The sequence below is a fragment of the Microcaecilia unicolor genome, chromosome 4 (assembly GCF_901765095.1).
Source record: "Microcaecilia unicolor chromosome 4, aMicUni1.1, whole genome shotgun sequence".
NCBI classification, from domain to species: Eukaryota; Metazoa; Chordata; class Amphibia; order Gymnophiona; family Siphonopidae; genus Microcaecilia; species Microcaecilia unicolor.
In genome coordinates this window covers 253,938,189-253,956,441 of record NC_044034.1, presented here as the reverse complement: position 1 = coordinate 253,956,441, position 18,253 = coordinate 253,938,189, and the positions used below count along the sequence as shown (strand labels likewise).

General features: G+C 41.5%; 1 protein-coding gene across 1 annotated transcript in view; it reads left to right on the top strand.

The window, feature by feature from the left end:
- Positions 1-17,904, top strand: part of RNF149 (ring finger protein 149) — a 101,226-nt gene extending 83,322 nt beyond the window's left edge. Inside the window, exons 4-7 of the mRNA XM_030201433.1 lie at positions 3,704-3,786; positions 9,225-9,321; positions 14,753-14,945; positions 17,140-17,904. Of these exons, the coding sequence (XP_030057293.1) occupies positions 3,704-3,786; positions 9,225-9,321; positions 14,753-14,945; positions 17,140-17,189 (423 nt within the window). The 3' untranslated portion in view covers positions 17,190-17,904. The remainder of the gene's footprint in view (positions 1-3,703; positions 3,787-9,224; positions 9,322-14,752; positions 14,946-17,139) is intronic.
- The last annotated feature ends 349 nt before the right edge of the window (positions 17,905-18,253 follow it).

Sequence of the window (18,253 nt, the reverse complement as noted above, 5' to 3'; positions counted from 1 at the left end):
TGGTGGTAATTGCTTGATATTTTTCAATTTATTCAGAAAGTCTGTGGTGTCTTGTATGAAGCTGTTTTGTGCACGAGAGGTTTCAGAATTCCCTCTATGAGTCCAGATATTTCCTCCTTGAGTGTGCCAATACCCGATATGATTGGTCTGCCAGGGTTTCCAGGTTTGTGGATTTTGGGAAGCTTGTAGAATGCCTTATAATCACCTCACAACACAATACACACAAATTCGACACCATAACCACCCCAAACGTAACCCTACCCGTCTCAGACAACTTGAAAATTCTGGGAGTCACCATTGATAGAAATCTCACACTTGAAAACCATGTGAAGAATACAATGAAAAAAATGTTCAGTGCCATGTGGAAACTCAAAAGAGTGAAACCTTTCTTCCCAAGGGCCATTTTCATGAAACTAGTGCAATCATTGGTGTTAAGTCACCTAGACTATTGCAATGCACTCTTCGCTGGCTGTAAAGAACAGACCATCAAAAAACTTCAAACAGCCCAAAATACTGTAGCCAGACTCATATTTGGGAAAACAAAATATGAAAGCGTGAAACCCCTAAGAAAGAAACTGCACTGGCTACCACTGAAAGAACGTGTCACATTCAAAATCTGCACGATTGTTCATAAAATCATTTACGGAGAGGCCCTGACCTACATGCTAGACCTCGTGGACCTGCCACCCAGAAATGCTAAGAGATCTTCCCGCACCTTTCTTAACCTACACTTCCCCAGCTGCAAAGGAATAAAATACAAACTAACACACGCGTCCAGCTTCTCTTATATAAGCACGCAGAAGTGGAACTCTCTTCCAAATCACCTAAGAATGATCAAAGAATTGACTGACTTCTGCAAATCCCTGAAGACCTACCTCTTTAATAAAGCCTACCATGAGAGCCCTTAACCAAAATGGCGCAGAATGTATTTTTCAATAACGCTTGTCCAAATCCTCCTCTATTCCTTTACCTCTTTGTAACACCAACTGTTTTCTCTAACCTGATATGGCGTTGCTATAACAGGTCTCTGTAAGCCACATTGAGCCTGCAAATAGGTGGGAAAATGTGGGATACAAGTGCAGTAAATAAATAAATAAATGTGCCTACAGAAGTACTGGAGTACCGGTTCCCTGCGCTCTGTGAACGCTAGGATTGCTATGATGGTTCTTTACTCAGCCAGTCACTTTTATAATGACTGATGTGTGAACTAAGCACTTTTCAATTTAAATTTAATGTTTATAAATATATACGTACATAATTTTTGTTGTTGTTTTATATACCTACTGTTAATTTTGCTATTTTAGCACATGGTCTCACTGCATAAAATGGGACCCTGTACTAAAATAGTATGCCTTGTGGTAAAATAATCCATCTTAATGATAGCCCACATTGATAACTTCCCCCCTGAATGTGAAGAGAAGCCAGACAGTACTGTATTTGTATGGATGAAATGCACATAAGAAAAACATTCACTTCCTTTAGGAGCTGCCTTTCAAGCTAGATGTTAAAAGCAATCCCACTGAGCTCCCAAGGTGACTGTGCTTCATTTATAAAGATAATTATAAAAGATAATTTTAAATCAGTTTACAAAGACGTAGAATATTAGGTGAGAGATTTTGTTTGATTTAATACATTTTTTGACTAGATTTTGAGAGTTAGCATTCCCTTCCATGGATCCTCTGCATTCAAGTGGAGGAACATGGCAAGCGCACTACTGTACCTCAAGCAACATAGGATCCTGCTGGACAAATGCCATTGTTTAAAATGCAAAGGGGGGTTGTAAATAGGGAGCTGCTGACAATCAGCTGATTATATGACCTGAGCTAAGAGAAATAGATCAGCTTTTTAGAATCTGCTGGGTATGTGTAAACCAGACTGGCCACTCTCAGAGACAGGCTTGATGGAGCTTGGTCTGACCTAGTATGTCTTCCCCCCCTCCCCAATTTAGCTTTATTACATTTTCCAAAGACACACAGCAAAGTAAAATATTCAAAAGAAAATAAATAGCAGAGGTGTCAAAAACCAATCCAAACTAATGCATAAATTAACTTAACCATATAATTATAGCAAGGCATCTAAAGTCCACCACTGGGAGGTGAGAATATAAGAATTGCCATATTGGGTCAGACAGACCAACCCAGTATCCTGCTTCTAACAGTGGTCACATCCCAAAAAGAAAGAGGGGGAGATATCTTGATGTTTACCCCCAGGTCCATCTTAATAACAGTCTATTGACTTTTTCTCCAGGACCTTGTTCAAACCTATTTTAAACTCAGCTATGTTTACTGCTTTTGCCACATTCTCCAGATTATCAAAATGCCAGATTATCAAAGAGGGAAAAAGGAAGAAACGTATCGAAATGATAAAACATTATCAATTAGGCCTGATCATATCATTTGTGTCCCTGTAGTTCCTTACAACTGAACCCATTTGAAGCTCAGTTGGCTTGCCAAATAGTGCTTGAGGTCAGGACTGGACAGAGCTATTGCTGTACCCTCTGTGGGTTGCCCTCTGGTGCCCCCACTCCACCACCCTTTATAGAATAGCATGTACTGCGATTCCCATCTGCTGAAGCCTGGTATAAATACCCTGTATTCTATAACTACGAGTGTAATTTTTTGGAATGCCCCTGACATGCCCATGGCCCTCCCACGGCCATGTCCCCTTTTGAGATGCACGCTATGGGAATTAAGCACCTTGCCTTCTAGAATAGCACACAGCCAAGTGCGTGCACAGATTTTAATGGTTATTACTCTATTTACCATTAACTTTCTCTTTGTTTCATGTAAAATTTATCATTTTCTAAATGTTAAACACCCATAGCTATCCCAGTATGTTTATACTGTATTGTAAAATTGGATTCTTACAACAAATTACTTTCTTGTGCATTATTCTTTATGTATCCTATACTGTTTATTGTAAGCCACATTGAACTCAAACTTGTTTGTGATAATGTGGGATATAAATGTCACGAATAAATAAATGAGTTCCAGTTAACACCAATACTTGGTTGTTGGCACCCAATTATTGATGGTTAAGAGCTCGTTAGCCAATTAATTTGCCTACATATCTCAGCAGCGCCCCCATATTTGGGCACCATATATAGAGTCCAGGGGCTGTTGTATATGCTGGTATCCTAAACATTTGTGTACGTAATTGGTGTGTAAATGTTAAGTGTATTACTACAGATTAGTCCAATAAAAAGCTATCATTTTATTTTTCTTTTGTTTTATTTCTATTTATTAACCATTAAAGTGGACTAACAGTATGCTAACCTGTGGAGGTGTGATTTACCCATTGGTTCAATTGATCCAGCATATGGTACGTTTGGCACTTCACTTGTGTTACTCCGTCTATGTGGAATCAGTTGCCTCCGATCATCAGATGTGAAGCTACTTAAGATTTAGAAAAAAAGTTGAAAGTCTGGTTGTTTGATAAGTATTTAAAATAAGATGTTGGTATTAGTACTTAAGATGTTGGTATTATTCTGTAAATATTGCTTTTATATATATATATATATATACATTTTTTTTTTTTACTTGTTGCCATGTCTTAACCATTGTTTTTTAATTTAGAAATTGTCTTTTCAAAATCAGAAGTTATGTAGATTCTTTTCTTTTGTAAACCGTTCTAGAGGCTGCATTACAGAGGGTATAGAAATACCCTGTTGTTGTTAAAACACTCTGTTTTATTCTTCTTGCAGGGACTTGATGTGGATGCTGAAAGCTGTGCTGTATGCATTGAGAACTACAAACCAAAAGATGCAGTTCGAATTTTGCCATGCAAGTAGGTTTGTCACATTCCCTCTTCTTTCTACCGCTAACCCTACTGCTCTCACTTGTAAGAAATATTTCATGAACACTGGAGACTGTTCCAGATCTCAGCTGCAATATGATACAGAGAGATCAGATCAGATCAGTGGACAATAAAACCTGAAACTCTCTACTTTTTAGGCAAAAGAAACATCATTAACTCCTTGGAGTGGAGGAGTAGCCTAGTGGTTAGTGCAGTGGACTTTGATCCTGGGGAACTGAGTTCAATTCCCACTGCAGCTCCTTGTGACTCTGGGCAAGTCATTTAACCCTCCATTGCCCCTGGTGCAAGATAAGTACCTGAATATATGTAAACCACTTTGAATGTAGTTGCAAAAACCTCAGAAAGGCAGTATATTAAGTCCCATTTCCCTTTCCCCTTGTAGGCCTTGTTTTGCCCAGCACGAAGTGCCTTAAAATTGATTAGATATGTGAGAGTGAAACACTACACTGCAACGATATACTTATGCAAATCAGTGGCATAGCTACGTGGGGCCTGAGGGGGCCTGGGCCCCCGTAGATTCCAGTCTGGACCCCCCTCCCAGTGAACCCGCCCCCGCCGCTGCCTACCTTCACTTTTGCTGGCAGGGGACCCCAGTCCCCGCCAGCCGATGTCCTCTCCGTCCTGCTGCAGTGAAAAAAGTCTTCTTCCTGCTGTTGCATGCTGACGTCCTGCACGTTGTACAATGAGAACAACGTGCAGGACATCAGCATGCAACAGCAAGAAGAAGACTTTTTTCACTGCAGCAGGATGGAGAGGACGTCGGCTGGCGGGGATTGGGGTCCCCCGCCAGCAAAAACGAAGGTAGCCAGCGGCAGGAGGGGGGTCGGCAAAGACGTGGGGGGGGGCGCCGCCGGGGGGGGGCTAAAATGTGCCCCCTCCCCTTGGGCTCTGGACCCCCCTCCCACGGAAGTCTGGCTACGCCCCTGATGCAAATGTATGAAATATAAACGAGATGCATTAGAACCCCCTTACCTCTGGTCCCTCACCATTGTGAGATTGTTAAAATCAAGCTTTTCCTTTTTTATTGTCATCTTATGGAGTCACAATAAAGAACTGTACACCGCTTTGAGTGAATTCCTTCAAAAAGGTGGTAAATAAATCCTAATAAACAAACAAACTGGAGGTGCTGAAATTTGCATGTTCTGTTAGTATTATGTATGTATCTGTTTCAGGGCTAGTCCCATGAGTGATAAAACATGGTAATGGACCAAGGTTGAGGGTTGCACCAAATTTCTCTCTACTGACCTCTCCCCAAGTGGTGGAGGCAGGTCTCAAACCCATCCACTCCTTCCCCCAAAGCCTCCTTCTTATCTTTGTCCGTGCATTTCAAGAGCAAGCAGCAGTTTTTCTCAGGGCTCAATCAATAAAGTCAGCTTGCTTTTCATTGGCCTGCAAGGTCTGCTGACACCACTTCCTTCTCCAATGGCCTGCATGAGCTGCTGACACTATCTCCTTCCCTTTGGTCTACATGGGCCGCTGATGTCAAAAGGTTTCAGGTCAGTGACCTCTCATGACCTGGCACAAAATCGCCAATGTCCAGCCCAGTGGCTCAGTGCAGAGGGACCTGGGTTTGATTCACAGCTCTAGTCTTTAGGACTGGTCATAGAGGTGCTGGGGAGGAAGCATCCACAGCACCTGGGGGGAAGGGAGTCAGTTTTCATGCAGCGATTACACCTACCCACTCTTCTATAACAGGTCGCCTAAATGTAAATAACATTTGTGTGCTTAAATTTATAGAATAGTGCCATCCACATAGGTAAGTGTACACTTAGGAACATAAAAGGCAGTAGTGCATCTAAATCATGTTCTATAATGACACACTAAAATGGCTTAGCATGTAATTGTTAGAGGGGCATTCACGGGGGAGGTGCATGGGCGTGTCATAGGTGAACAACCACAAAAAAAGCACAAATGGGCCTCCAAGAATGGAACAAAAAAAGAGTCCTTTCATGAATAGACCCAACATGGGCTGTGTTTCAGCATATGTATGCCTGCAGGAACTCTTGAAATTGACCCCTGACACAGACATAGGTGCGCTGAAACACAGCCCACTTCAGGTCTATTCATTAAAGGACTCTTGTTTGTTCCATTCTTGGAGGCCCATTTGTGCTTTTTTCTGGTTCTCGTTTGTGTACTCTGGAACCCTCTCTTCTGCCACCTTGTGTCATAGGTGAGCCAACATTTACACAGGCTACTTACCGAATAATGTAAGTTAGGCATGTAAATACAGCATTTAGGCATACCCATTTATGTTAGCCATAGATCTGGTGTAAAAGTGTGTGCCTACATTTAGGCACGCCAATGCCTGATTACACTAGTATTCTGTAGGACACTTATGCGTGTAAATGTTCTTTTAGTATAGACTCGCAGCCTGTGGAAATTTGATGCCCAAATTTTAGCAAACTGTTACACCATGAGGGGGTAGTATCCAGATTTGGGGCCCACCCTTGGTGCTTCAGAAGGCTGAGAATGGTGGCTGCAGTGACTAAACTAAATGAAAGGGGAAATGAAAATAGAGGGAAAATGCCCAGCTAGTGCCGAATGAAGGCCTATGGGGGATGCCAGGACTCAACTCTGATTCAAGTGAGTTTGCAGCCCAGTGGAGCAGAAGGTAAACGCCGTGTTAAAAAGAAAAGAAAAATAATCTGTATTGCAGGTCTTAGAAAGTGATCTGGTGGATACACATGAAGATATAACAATAGGGCCAGGCTGCAGATTTACAACCCGACGGGGAAAAGCAATACAAACTACATATTGGCTAAATCTGAGGAAACAAGAAAATTCTTTCAGAGGGCAAGAGGAGAATATGGTACAGAAGACAAGATTACTGCGCTGGCCCCCGCAGGCCAGGGGGGCGGGATTGTGAAGGATAGAGGAAATGCTGAGCTAAGGGGGGGGGGGGGGGTGGAAGGGCCGACCCACGTTAACTGTGGGCCCACCCACAATAGTTGATCTGGCTGCGCCACTGGTAGATCCGTTCATTTTATGGTCGAGGAGGAGGACAAAAACTCCAATCACAGACATTCAGTACCATCTGATAAGCTTATATTTCTATTGAAGCAGGGCTAACCCCCACCCCCCAAAAAAACACTCGTATAATTCCGATGTTCTGACAGGTAACTTGTGTTGTATCTCCTCTGTGCTTCCTCAGGTACTGATATGCAGGGATTTTTTTTATTTTTTTAAGGGATTGATATTCAAAGTGATTTAACAGGGCAGGAATGACTCCTGCCTGGTTAAATCACACTGGCTGGCCCAGGAGACAATATTCAGCAGCACTTAAGTAGACAGTGCCACTGAATATCTGTTCTGACCACCACGGCACTCACCGGTTAATGTCAGGGTGGCCTTAGAGCAGGGTCAGAGCAGAGCCGGGAGTTATGCAGGCACTGGCGATATTCAGGACCACATAATTAATTTTCACTCGTTCATACTACCATCCTACAGAACTTTCACAGTCACATCTACAAAGTAGACCAGAGGAGGGGGGCATCCTTCAAACCACATTTTGACACAAGTAAAAAAAAAAAAAAAAAAGAATGTACCCATATAAAATCTTTGGATCTCCCTTTTTTTATGATAGTGGATTTATTAAAGTGTGATTAAACTATTCTATTTTTCTTCAAGTTAGCTAGTCTTCTGGATAGACACCATCTCCGTTCAGTAGCTCTTGGAAAATTATCCTGTAGTCTAGGAAGCTTTGATGACACCATCAGTGCAACCACACATTTATCTCCAGGATGCGAGCTTCTCTGCTTTGCCTTTACCCTTAATAGGAAGGATCAACAAGATAGGTGCACTGGGGGTGATCCATCAATCCTCCCTGTCAAGGGTAAAGGCTGAAGCAGAGAAATTTGCATCGTGGAGATGAATGTGTGGATGCTGTCATTGAGGTCTTTCTGGGATGATTTTCCAAGGGCTGCTGAGCAGTGATGGTGTCCATCTATCAAAGAAGGGAAGGGAAGGGAAATGGGACTTGATATACTGCCTTTCTGAAGTTTTTGCAACTACATTCAAAGTGGTTTACATATATTCAGGTACTTATTTTGTACAAGGGGCAATGGAGGGTTAAGTGACTTGCCCAGAGTCACAAGGAGCTGCAGTGGGAATTGAACTCAGTTCCCCAGGACCAAAGTCCACTGCACTAACCACTAGGCTACTCCTCCACTGGCAAAGAGACAAACCTCCGGATTCTATACATGGTGCCCAAATTTGAGTGCGCTGCCAAGATGTACATGCAATTTTTTTTATTTTTTTGTACCCCACGCTTTCTCACTCATGGCAGGGTCAATGCGGCTTAGGTACTTACTTGTACCTGGGGCAATGGAGGGTTAAGTGACTTGCCCAGAGTCACAAGGAGCTGCCTGTAGTGGGAATCGAACCCAATTTCCCAGAACCAAAATCTACCACTCTAACCACTAGGCCACTGTTAACTGTCAATAATTGAGTGCCAACAAACAACTATTGATTTGAATTGGCACTCATTAAAATTTGCATGTACATCTGGTTACATGCTATTGTATGAGACACATGTACATGCAAATTTTATCCTACAAGGGCGTGTCAGGAGTGTTCAAAAAAAATTACGCGTATAGTTATAGAATATTGGGTGAGCACACCTCACTTGGGCACCAGCATTTTCAGCAGGTGTAAGTTTGGTGCCCAAAATTAGATGCAGGAATCGGCGTTACGATCTATTCTATAAAGGGCATGTACCCTTTATAGAACAGCACTTAGCGCCAATTTTTTTCGGCAACCATTTTTGAGCACTGTTTATAAAATTCCCTCCAAATTGTCTTCCGCAGTAGAATGGCTAACCTACTGAAAGAGGGCTTTAAACTAGAATCGTTGAGGATGGGTGAACAAAGCCCGCAGGTAATTAAAATCCCCCAGACAATTACAACATTAAATACCTGTATAGAAATGAGAAAAAAGGGCAACATCTAGACAGATCTGTATACTAATGCCTGTAATATAGGAAATAAGATTCTGGATCTAGAAGTTGTGATGGAAGAGCCTGACTTGGATTTAGCGGTGGTCACAGAGATGTGGCTCACGGAGAACCGTGACTGGAATATTGTCATACTGGGCTATAATCTATTCAGGAAGAAAGGGAAGAGAATTGGTATTATATGTTAAATAAAATATTAAAAAGTGATACAGTTGTAGAACTTATGGATATGGAAGAGGCATTGTGGGTTACTCTGGAAAGAGGGAATGGAAAATCTGTATATAAAACATAAATCATGGGATACTGTGAAAAGGAGTTTTCAGTGCTTTTTTGATAGGCAACTCTTTGAAGGACACATGGAGTTCCTCACTACAATCCTCCTTTAGAAAACATAAGCAATGTAAATTGAAATGTTAATGCTAACGGTGCAGCATGTTCTGTTTTGTTTTTCCCCTAGGCATGTTTTCCATAGAGTCTGCATTGATCCTTGGCTTCTGGAGCATAGGACATGTCCTATGTGCAAGCTGGATGTCATTAAAGCTCTTGGATTTTGGGTGGGTATAAGATGAATTATGTGTAATGAGGCAGGTTGTAGTAGTTTTGTGAACAGAAGCTATTGCAGACCACACACATTTTCTTCTCATTGTTTCCCATGTATCCTGCTTCATAACCCTGGCTGAAACTGAAGGAATATCTAGGAGAAGGCTTCCCAAACTTGTCCTGGGGCTTTAGGATCCCCCCAATGAAAATGCATGAGATAAATTTGCATATGCCAAAGCCAGTGTTTGAAAAAAGGCAATCACTAGTGGGTCTGACTATTGACCTACTGGGTATTATTGCATAAAACTTAACTACACCTGTCAAGGACCAGTTAGCACTGGCAAGTCAGATACAAAGCATTAATAAAGAAGACTAAAAGAGAATATGAAGAGAAACTTGCCGCAGAAGCTAAAACTCAAAGTAACAACTTTTTCAGGTACATCAGAAGCAGAAAGCCTGCGAGGAAATCCGTTGGACTGTTAGATTACGAAGGAGCAAAAGGGGCACTAAGGGAGAAGGCCATAGCGGGGAAACTGAGTGAATTCTTTGCTTCGGTCTTTAAAGGAGGAAGATGTAAGAGATCTGCCTGTACCAGAAATGGTTTTCAAGGGTGATGATACAGAGGAACTGAAAGAAATCTCAGTGAACCTGGAAGATTGAGCCAAATTGACAATCTAAAAAGTAGTACATCACCTGGACCAGATGGCATACATCCAAGGATACTCAAAGAACTCAAGCATGAAATTGCTGATTTGCTGTTAGTAAAATGTAACTTGTCTTTAAAAATCATCCGTAGCACCTGAAGATTGGAGGGTGTGACACCGATTTTTAAAACGGGTTTCAGGGGTAATCCAGGAAATTACAGTCCAGTAAACCCGACATCAGTGCCAGGCAAAATAGTGAAAACTATTATCCTATATAATAATTCTCACCTCCAACGTTCGAAAGCTGCCTGGGACCTTGGCTCCCTCGGAGGTGGTCTGCTTCCTGCGGTAGATAACAATGACGTCATGAATCCCACACAGCTCATCGAATCCAATGAAGTGCCACTGATTGGCTGCACCTCGGGTGAAGTCACCAGCCCGATGCCCAGCAACAAACCACGACCCAGCCAGCAGCAAACAGTGACCCAGGCGTGTTTCCCTACTCCTCCCCCTGCCTAGGAATCGCTCGAGACTGGCTGCCAACCTCCCGAACCACCCGCGCACACTAACCACCCTCAAAAAAAACCGCCGCCCTCCCTCTCCTCTCTAAGTCCGGATTCGGACTGTCGGAGAGGACAAAGAGGGAGGGTGGCGAGACGGTGAGCGAGCGGCTGCAGCAGCGAGTGTCCAATGTGGAGGAAGCGGATGAGGGCTCAGGGCGGGGGTCGGGGTCCAGTGCCGACTTGGAAGAGGGGGGAGGGAAAGAGCAGCGGGTCCTCTATATCGCTCCATGGTGTGACTTCACTTTGAGTACTGTGTTCAGTTCTGGTCGCCGTATCTCAAAAAAGATATAGCGAAATTAGAAAACGTTCAAAGAAGAGCAACCAAAATGATAAAGGGAATGGAACTCCTCTCGTATTTTTATTTTTTTTATTTTGTTACATTTGTACCCCGCGCTTTCCCACTCATGGCAGGCTCAATGCGGCTTACATGGGGCAATGGAGGGTTAAGTGACTTGCCCAGAGTCACAAGGAGCTGCCTGTGCCTGAAGTGGGAATAGAACTCTGTATGAGGAAAGGTTTAAGAGGTTAGGGCTCTTCAGCTTGGAAAAGAGACGGATGAGGGGAGATATGATTGAGGTCTACAAAATCGTGACTGGTGTAGAAGTAAATTGATTATTTTGCTCGTTCCAAAAGTACAAAGACTAGGGGATACTCAAGGAAGTTACATGGAAATACTTTTAAAACAAATAGGAAGAAATATTTTTTCACTCAACAAATAGTTAAGCTCTGGAACTCTCTCCCGGAAGATGTGGTAACCACGGTTAGCATATCTGGGTTTTTAAAAAGTTTGGACAAGTTCCTGGAGGAAAATACCACAGTCTGCTATTGAGACAAACATGGGGAAGCTACTACTTGCCCTGGGTTTGGTAGCATGGAATGTTGCCACTATTTGGATTTCTGCCAGGTACTTGTGACCTGGCTGGGCCACTGTTGGAAACAGGATACTGGGCTAGATGGACCATTGGTCTGACCCAGTATGGCTATTCTTGTTCTAGTTATGCTCATAGATTGGCCTTTCTGAAAATTTACTAGGGCCGAGTGCATAAAATATTTATGCAAAATTTATCTAAATTCTTAAATTTAGGAGCATAAAAATTGGGTGGCAACAGGGGCAGATTTAGGGCAGGAAAAATAAGTTAGGAGCTTAGTACTGATTTTCAGTACTGGGCTCATAAATTAGGCTCATAGATGTAGGCAAATGAATGGCAGGCCTAAATTTAGGAGCATAATTTTTAAGCTCCTAAATTAATATGAATTTTCAGCAGAAAAACTATGTTGCTAAGTCTGGCTGAAAATAGGCCACAAATTTAGGAGCCCAGCATTTTCTGAATAATGGGCCCATAGTAAATAATGGCAGATAAAGACCACTATGGTCCACCTATTCAGCCCAGCAAGGTGGCTGGACTTGTAGAGTTATATCCAGGGCTTTTTTTGAGGGGGTACTTGGGGGTACTGACCTTTTCCATTGTCTTAAAATTGACTCACGGTCCCCAAGTTTTAATGAAAGAGCTCAGGCTCTACACACCAAGTCTGCCTTGTCATAGATTCTGTGACTGGTTTCAGGGGGCCTGGCTATCATGGGGTGGGTCCCTCAGTGATTACCCCACCCCTGAAGGGTGGCCAGGCATTAGAGTACCGGCACCTTTTTTGCTAGAAAAAACGCACTGGTTATATCTGCCACTCTGTGCATGTTACACCTCTCCATGCCTTATTTGAAGTGTGATGGTAATTAAAATTTTGCTTTGATTCCATCCTCTTGCTACATAAGGCTTCTCTGTGCTTACTCCATGCCCTCTTAAATGCCATCAATGTTTTGTCCCCATCACCTTCTCTGGGAGAGCATGCCTAACGTGTTTTTTAACATGCATAAATGCACATCAGTTTAATAACTTTAAATGATTTGATATACCACTCTATTTAACATATGTCAGAGTGGTTTACAATAAAATAAGTATAAGAAAAGAATGCCATAAAATTATAGGACAGAATTTACTCAAAGACGACACTCACCCATTCCTATACGCAGGTTACCCTTATGAACTGCTTTCATTCTAGCTGACCATCTCAAAAGTTTTCTGAAAAAAATAAGTTGTCAATTTTACTTTAAATTAAGACTGTCAATACTTCTGGGATTGAGGAATCTTTAAGTCTTCATAGACAGAGTAGGAATATTCAAATATTGAATGCTCTATTGTCAGCTGAAATTTTGTTGAGACAATACCTTAAGGAGGCTTTGATGTTGTTTTCTGCATGTTATTATGTACCTAAATATATTATGCAGATGAAACAGCAGGAGGGTGATGTAGACATGTTGTCCATTAAAGAATCGTTTGATTTGACAAAATTCTTAGAAACTACTCAAGACAATATATCGGAAGGTCTACCCCCTGGTACCTTTTGTTAGGGAACAAGATAAAATGTGCGGTGCTAAAATAAAAATCTTTCCAGATGTAGCTCGTGCTACACAGCTGAATAGAAGAGCTTTCCTGCATTTAAAGGCCAGTGTTTTAGCAGTGGGAGCAACTTTTTTTCTAAAATTTCCCTGTAAATGATTAGTTACATTTCTAGTTCTAATGATGTGTTTTTTGATCCTTCTCAGTTAGAGCATTATTGCTTGAAAAAGAGAATAAATGATTAATGGGTTTTCTTTTTGTCAGTTAGACGGGGGCTTTGTAAATGAGTTTTTGCAACACAAAAGGCGAGTAGCGTGATCAACACGACTCTTCCAGGAGAACAGGGAGACAAGGTGAAGAAAAAAGTTCTTTATTATGTCATGAAGTAGGACTTGACAGGGCACTGTGTTTCACAAACAATGCCTGCCTCAGGGGTTTTCATGTAGTTGTAGTTCGGGTGTGAGATTGCAGTGGAGTACAAAAATGGGAATAAACCAAATCCAGTGTTTAAAAATTCTGTTGATGGATACAACAGCAGTGATGTTGTGCAAAAATGAATGTGTTTTCTGTACTGTGGTTATAGTTAATACAGTATTCCGACTTTGCAAATACCCTTTCCAGATACAGACCACTAATCTTATTAGCAAAAGAGACAGTGTCCTTACTTCTCAGAATCTGACACACTGCAGCTAACAAAGGCTGCTGGCGTCCGAACCCCACCTGCAAAAACAAGCACGAGACATGTCAGCTGTAGCCCACACACTGACATCCTCTTTACCTCATTATTACTGCTCACGTTCATTTTTTTCACATCATTGCCATTTTATCCATTTGGTTTATTCACATTTTTGTACTCCATTGCAGTCTCACACCCGAACTCCAAGTGCATGAAGACTCCTGAGGCAGGCATTGTTGCCAAAACATGGTGCTGTGTCGAGGCCCAACTTTTTTCTTCACCTTATCTCCCTGTTCTCTTGGAAGTCGTGTTGATCACGCTACTAGCCTTTTGTTGTGTTGCTTCTTTCGTAGCGGATCCAGTTTTTCCACCTCCCTAAATGAATTTTTGGAAATTGTGGCACCAATATTTGATGTTTTGAACATCTGTTTCCTAGTTGTTTTTTTCTCTATTTGTCTCCTCCTTCCTCATTGATGTGGACTACTTGTTTCTTTTTCACTTCATGTGTGTATAAGTGTGATTGATTTCAACAATTTAAAAAAAATATTTTGCTTTCCTGGGTATATCCATTAGGAGCTGATTCCATAATGTTGGCGTGCGCCAAAAAAAAAAGCACTGTTTTACATGGAAGTCAGGTGAGCCTTAGACGAAATAGGGAGTTCTAGCAAGGAAGCATTAGTATACCTTAATACTCTACCCAGAGTATAAGGACAAATCAAAGGTGCCAGGTAAGAAGTCCCCTCATGGATCACTTATGTGTCAGCCTGAGTATGCATATTAAAAGCACTTTTAGCATGCGTAAGTTAGGTGTCTGTGTGCTAACAGTGGGTTTTTTTTACATGCAAACTTGCGTTTCAAAGTTTGAGCACACTTTAGTACATTGTCTTCCTGGTAAGTTAAGTTGAGGAGTATGTTCTGAGTATTAATCTTGTGGAATGTAGTACTTTATCTGGGATGCCTAAGTCTGATTTGGAGTTCAGGAAAAATGATGTTTGAGGGTCAAGCACTATCTAAAGACAAGCAGTGATAGGTTGATAAACTGTTCTTGTACATCACTCATTTGAATATACACCAAAATATTTAGGCAAAATTACAGCACTTGGCATAGATTCATTAGGTGAAAAAGTTAAATTCTGAAAGTGAGACTTAAAGCTTTTCTTTCTTTTAAGGTGGATTCAGAAGATGTGCTTGAAATTCCTTCACCTGAACCAGTGATGGGTAACATGCCAGTGGGGAATTTGAATATTATTCAGGAGGATCATAGGACTGAAGTCAACAGTTTGCCATCTTCATCCACTAGTGAATCTGTACAGCAATGTAGCAGTCCAAGAGAGTATGCCGGTGAAACCACAGCACTACTCGGTAAGTCAGCTATAATATAACATTTTCACTTTGTTGGTTGCTGGGTTATTCACTCTTTCTTAGTAGATTACTGGGAGCAATGTATTTACTACATTCAAGAGATCATTTTAGAAAGTATATGCAATTTTTACACATGCAAGTGACCAACGTGTATAATAGCTATTTTAGTAAGCTGTTATATACACCTGTAGATCCTCAGCATTCAGATTCCAAGGTGGCATGTTGCGGGTGAGTTTTGAAAGGTCCATAAAAGTAAGCACAGAGAAGCCTTATGTAGCAAGAGGATGGAATCAAAGCAAAATTTTAATTACCATCACACTTCAAATAAGGCATGGAGAGGTGTAACGTGCACAGAGTGGCAGATATAACCAGTGCGTTTTTTCTAGCAAAAAAGGTGCCAGTACTCAAATGCCTGGCCACCCTTCAGGGGTGGGGTAATCACTGAGGGACCCACCCCATGATAGCCAGGCCCCCTGAAACCAGTCACAGAATCTATGATAAGGCAGACTTGGTGTGTAGAGCCTGAGCTCTTTCATTAAAACTTGGGGACCGTGGGTCAATTTTAACAGACAATGGAAAAGGAGACATAGAACTGAAAAACTGGGTACAAATAGGGTCAGAGGAACAAGTAGTAAGTTTGAATGAGGGGACAGGGACAGTTTACTTCTCTGTGATGTCAGAAAAAGAAGAAAATGTAGCAGGGGTCAGAGGAAGGGGAACTGAATGTAGTGGATAAGGAAGAGACCCCTTAGTGGAGAATTCACCATCTGCCCCTTGCTTCTCTCACCTTTCCCAATCTCTGCTTCATTTCTCCTTCTTTCCCAGGTTCTACCTTGTTTGATCCTTCTCATGTCCAGTATCTGCTCTACTTTCCCCTGCTGCCCCCTCCACTGCACTCTTGCCCTCTTCTCCACCTGCCGGCCCTCTCCTTTGCTCCTCACTGCCATGCTTGTGAGCTAGAGATTAGGCTGTGGGTGTCAGTGTGCTCACAATCTCACTTTCTCCTCCTTCTGGACATGCTTCCAAAGTAAGAGGCGGAGGTAGGTTCATGTTGCAGCAGGAACTATTAGCATGCAATTGGCTCACAGTCCCTGCATTTAGGCATCTGCATGACTACCCTGTGGAAATTTGAAGAAGCTGGTGTGTTATCAGAGTTCATTTAACCCATGGTATCCCAAAACTTTAGGCATCAAAAAGTAGAGAAACAAAAGGGAGTTTTTTGGACACCATCTGCGAGAGGTTCCTTTTTGTTTCTCTACTGTTTGATGCCTGGCATTTTCCTTCAGTGGAGTTCTTTCCTTCTGTTTGTGATTGACTATCCCAAAACTATACACAGCACTAGTTCAGCACATAATATTAAACTGGATCCATTTTCTGCACACATGCAAGCGTTACATTAGTCTGTATTTCTATACCACTGACACCTCAGGGTTCAAAGCGGTTTACAATGCTAAAAGATGACCAAGATCAACTCTTGGAAAATCACTTCAACCAAATTTATTTAAAAAAAAAAAAGTCTTTAGATTTCTTTTAAAAAGAGCAAGATAACAAGAGAGAGGGTAAAACAGCATACAAACACTAACAAATAGCAAGAGAAAGCACAGCTGGGTCTTCAGGATTGAGGTAGAGTCCTTTAATTCTGAAAGACCTGACATGGGCCGTGTTTCGGCGTAGAAATGCCTGCCTCAGGTGTCCAGATTGTTCTTATATAGTGATACAAGATTAGAAAAACCAACCAGTTAGGGTAGCATGGATAATTATTTTGCCTTGGGCGCTATACCTTAACTGTTGGTTTTTCCAATCTTGTATCACTATAAGAACAATCTGGACCCTTGAGGCAGGCGTTTCTACGCCGAAACACGGCCCGTGTCAGGTCTTCTTTCAGAATTAAAGGCCTCTATTTATCTCAGTCCTGAAGGCCCAGCTGTGCTTTTTCTTGCTATTTTTAAAAAGAGTAGAAATTAATTCCCAATTGATCTCCACTACAAACAAGGGTGAGAACATGTGTAGAACAATACAAATGTGGTATACAAGTGACTGCTTCCCTGTCAGATGAATTCAATGAATAAAACAATTTGTAATTTTTATTCTGTTCTGATATGTATCTCTGGCAGTTATTTTGGAATTAATGCAATAGAGCTTTCTTGTTTAGTTGACATGCTCTGACTTAGAAATTACATATTTTTCTTTTTAGGGAGTGAAGGTGAGAACAACAGGCATGAAGAACATCTTAGCTCGTATTGAGCATTCTCAGAGAACTCAAGACTTTCCCCCAACAGACTCTGCTAGAATTATTTTATTTTTATATTTTATTAGGCAAAAAAACTCTTGTGTGATCAAAGATGACAAAACAAGAGTACCATTTTTACTTTCCCCAACTTTTTACTGATTTCTGCTCCCCAAGTGCTATTAAGGCGATTCTACATGAAAAGGTTCTGTTGTCTGTCTCCTCTTCCAGTTTATTTATATTCAACAATAATCCTCTCCAACTTCGACAACTGCTGGGGGAGATGAATTTGTTCTTTTTTTTTTAATACGTTTGCATTTTCTTCTTTTGAAAGTAACTTGAAAGCTGTGAAACAGGGCACACTCACATCTGTAGGAATAAGCAAATAGGATAGCCGTGGACAAGGAGCTGTTTCAGCTCTAATATGGACAATCATAGTACTGAAAGATGTGGTGATCAACGTTTCTTAATCTAAGCTTTTTTGCACACACTTCTATGAATGTAAGCTGGATTTTTTTTTTCAACATTTGCATTGGTAGCGCTAGCAAGTTGAGACTGTCATACCAATCTGCTGGAAGGTGCCCAGTTGTGCCATAGGAGGTGGGAAACACTTTACAAATGAACAAAATAAAGACATTAATAGTTTTTGAGACATACTGTTCTAATTGTAAGGATAGTTATGTCCAAAACTCTTATACTGGTTTAGACTAATAAAAGGCTCTGCACAGTTGATACAATGTTGGGAGTTTTCAAGTATTTGGACTCTTCTTAAAATATTTTCTTCTTTCAGTTTGTGCGTCTGAGGTGCAAAATTCATGGTTGTGAACCACCACTAAATTTATTTTATTTGACAAACAGTGAAAAATTACCAATCAATGGCATAGCCATAAAGTTCTTGAAAATAATTTCAATGTCAGTAAAAAAATAGTATGTGATAGGGCCTTGCTTCTGAAGATCAGTGACTGGACATTGGCTTGCATCTCCAGACTCCAGGAGGCTACAGTGCTTGGGAGCTGTGCCTCTAATAACCAAGTTAAAAGCCAGATTACAACAGTAGGGGTTCACCCACCTCCACCTCTTC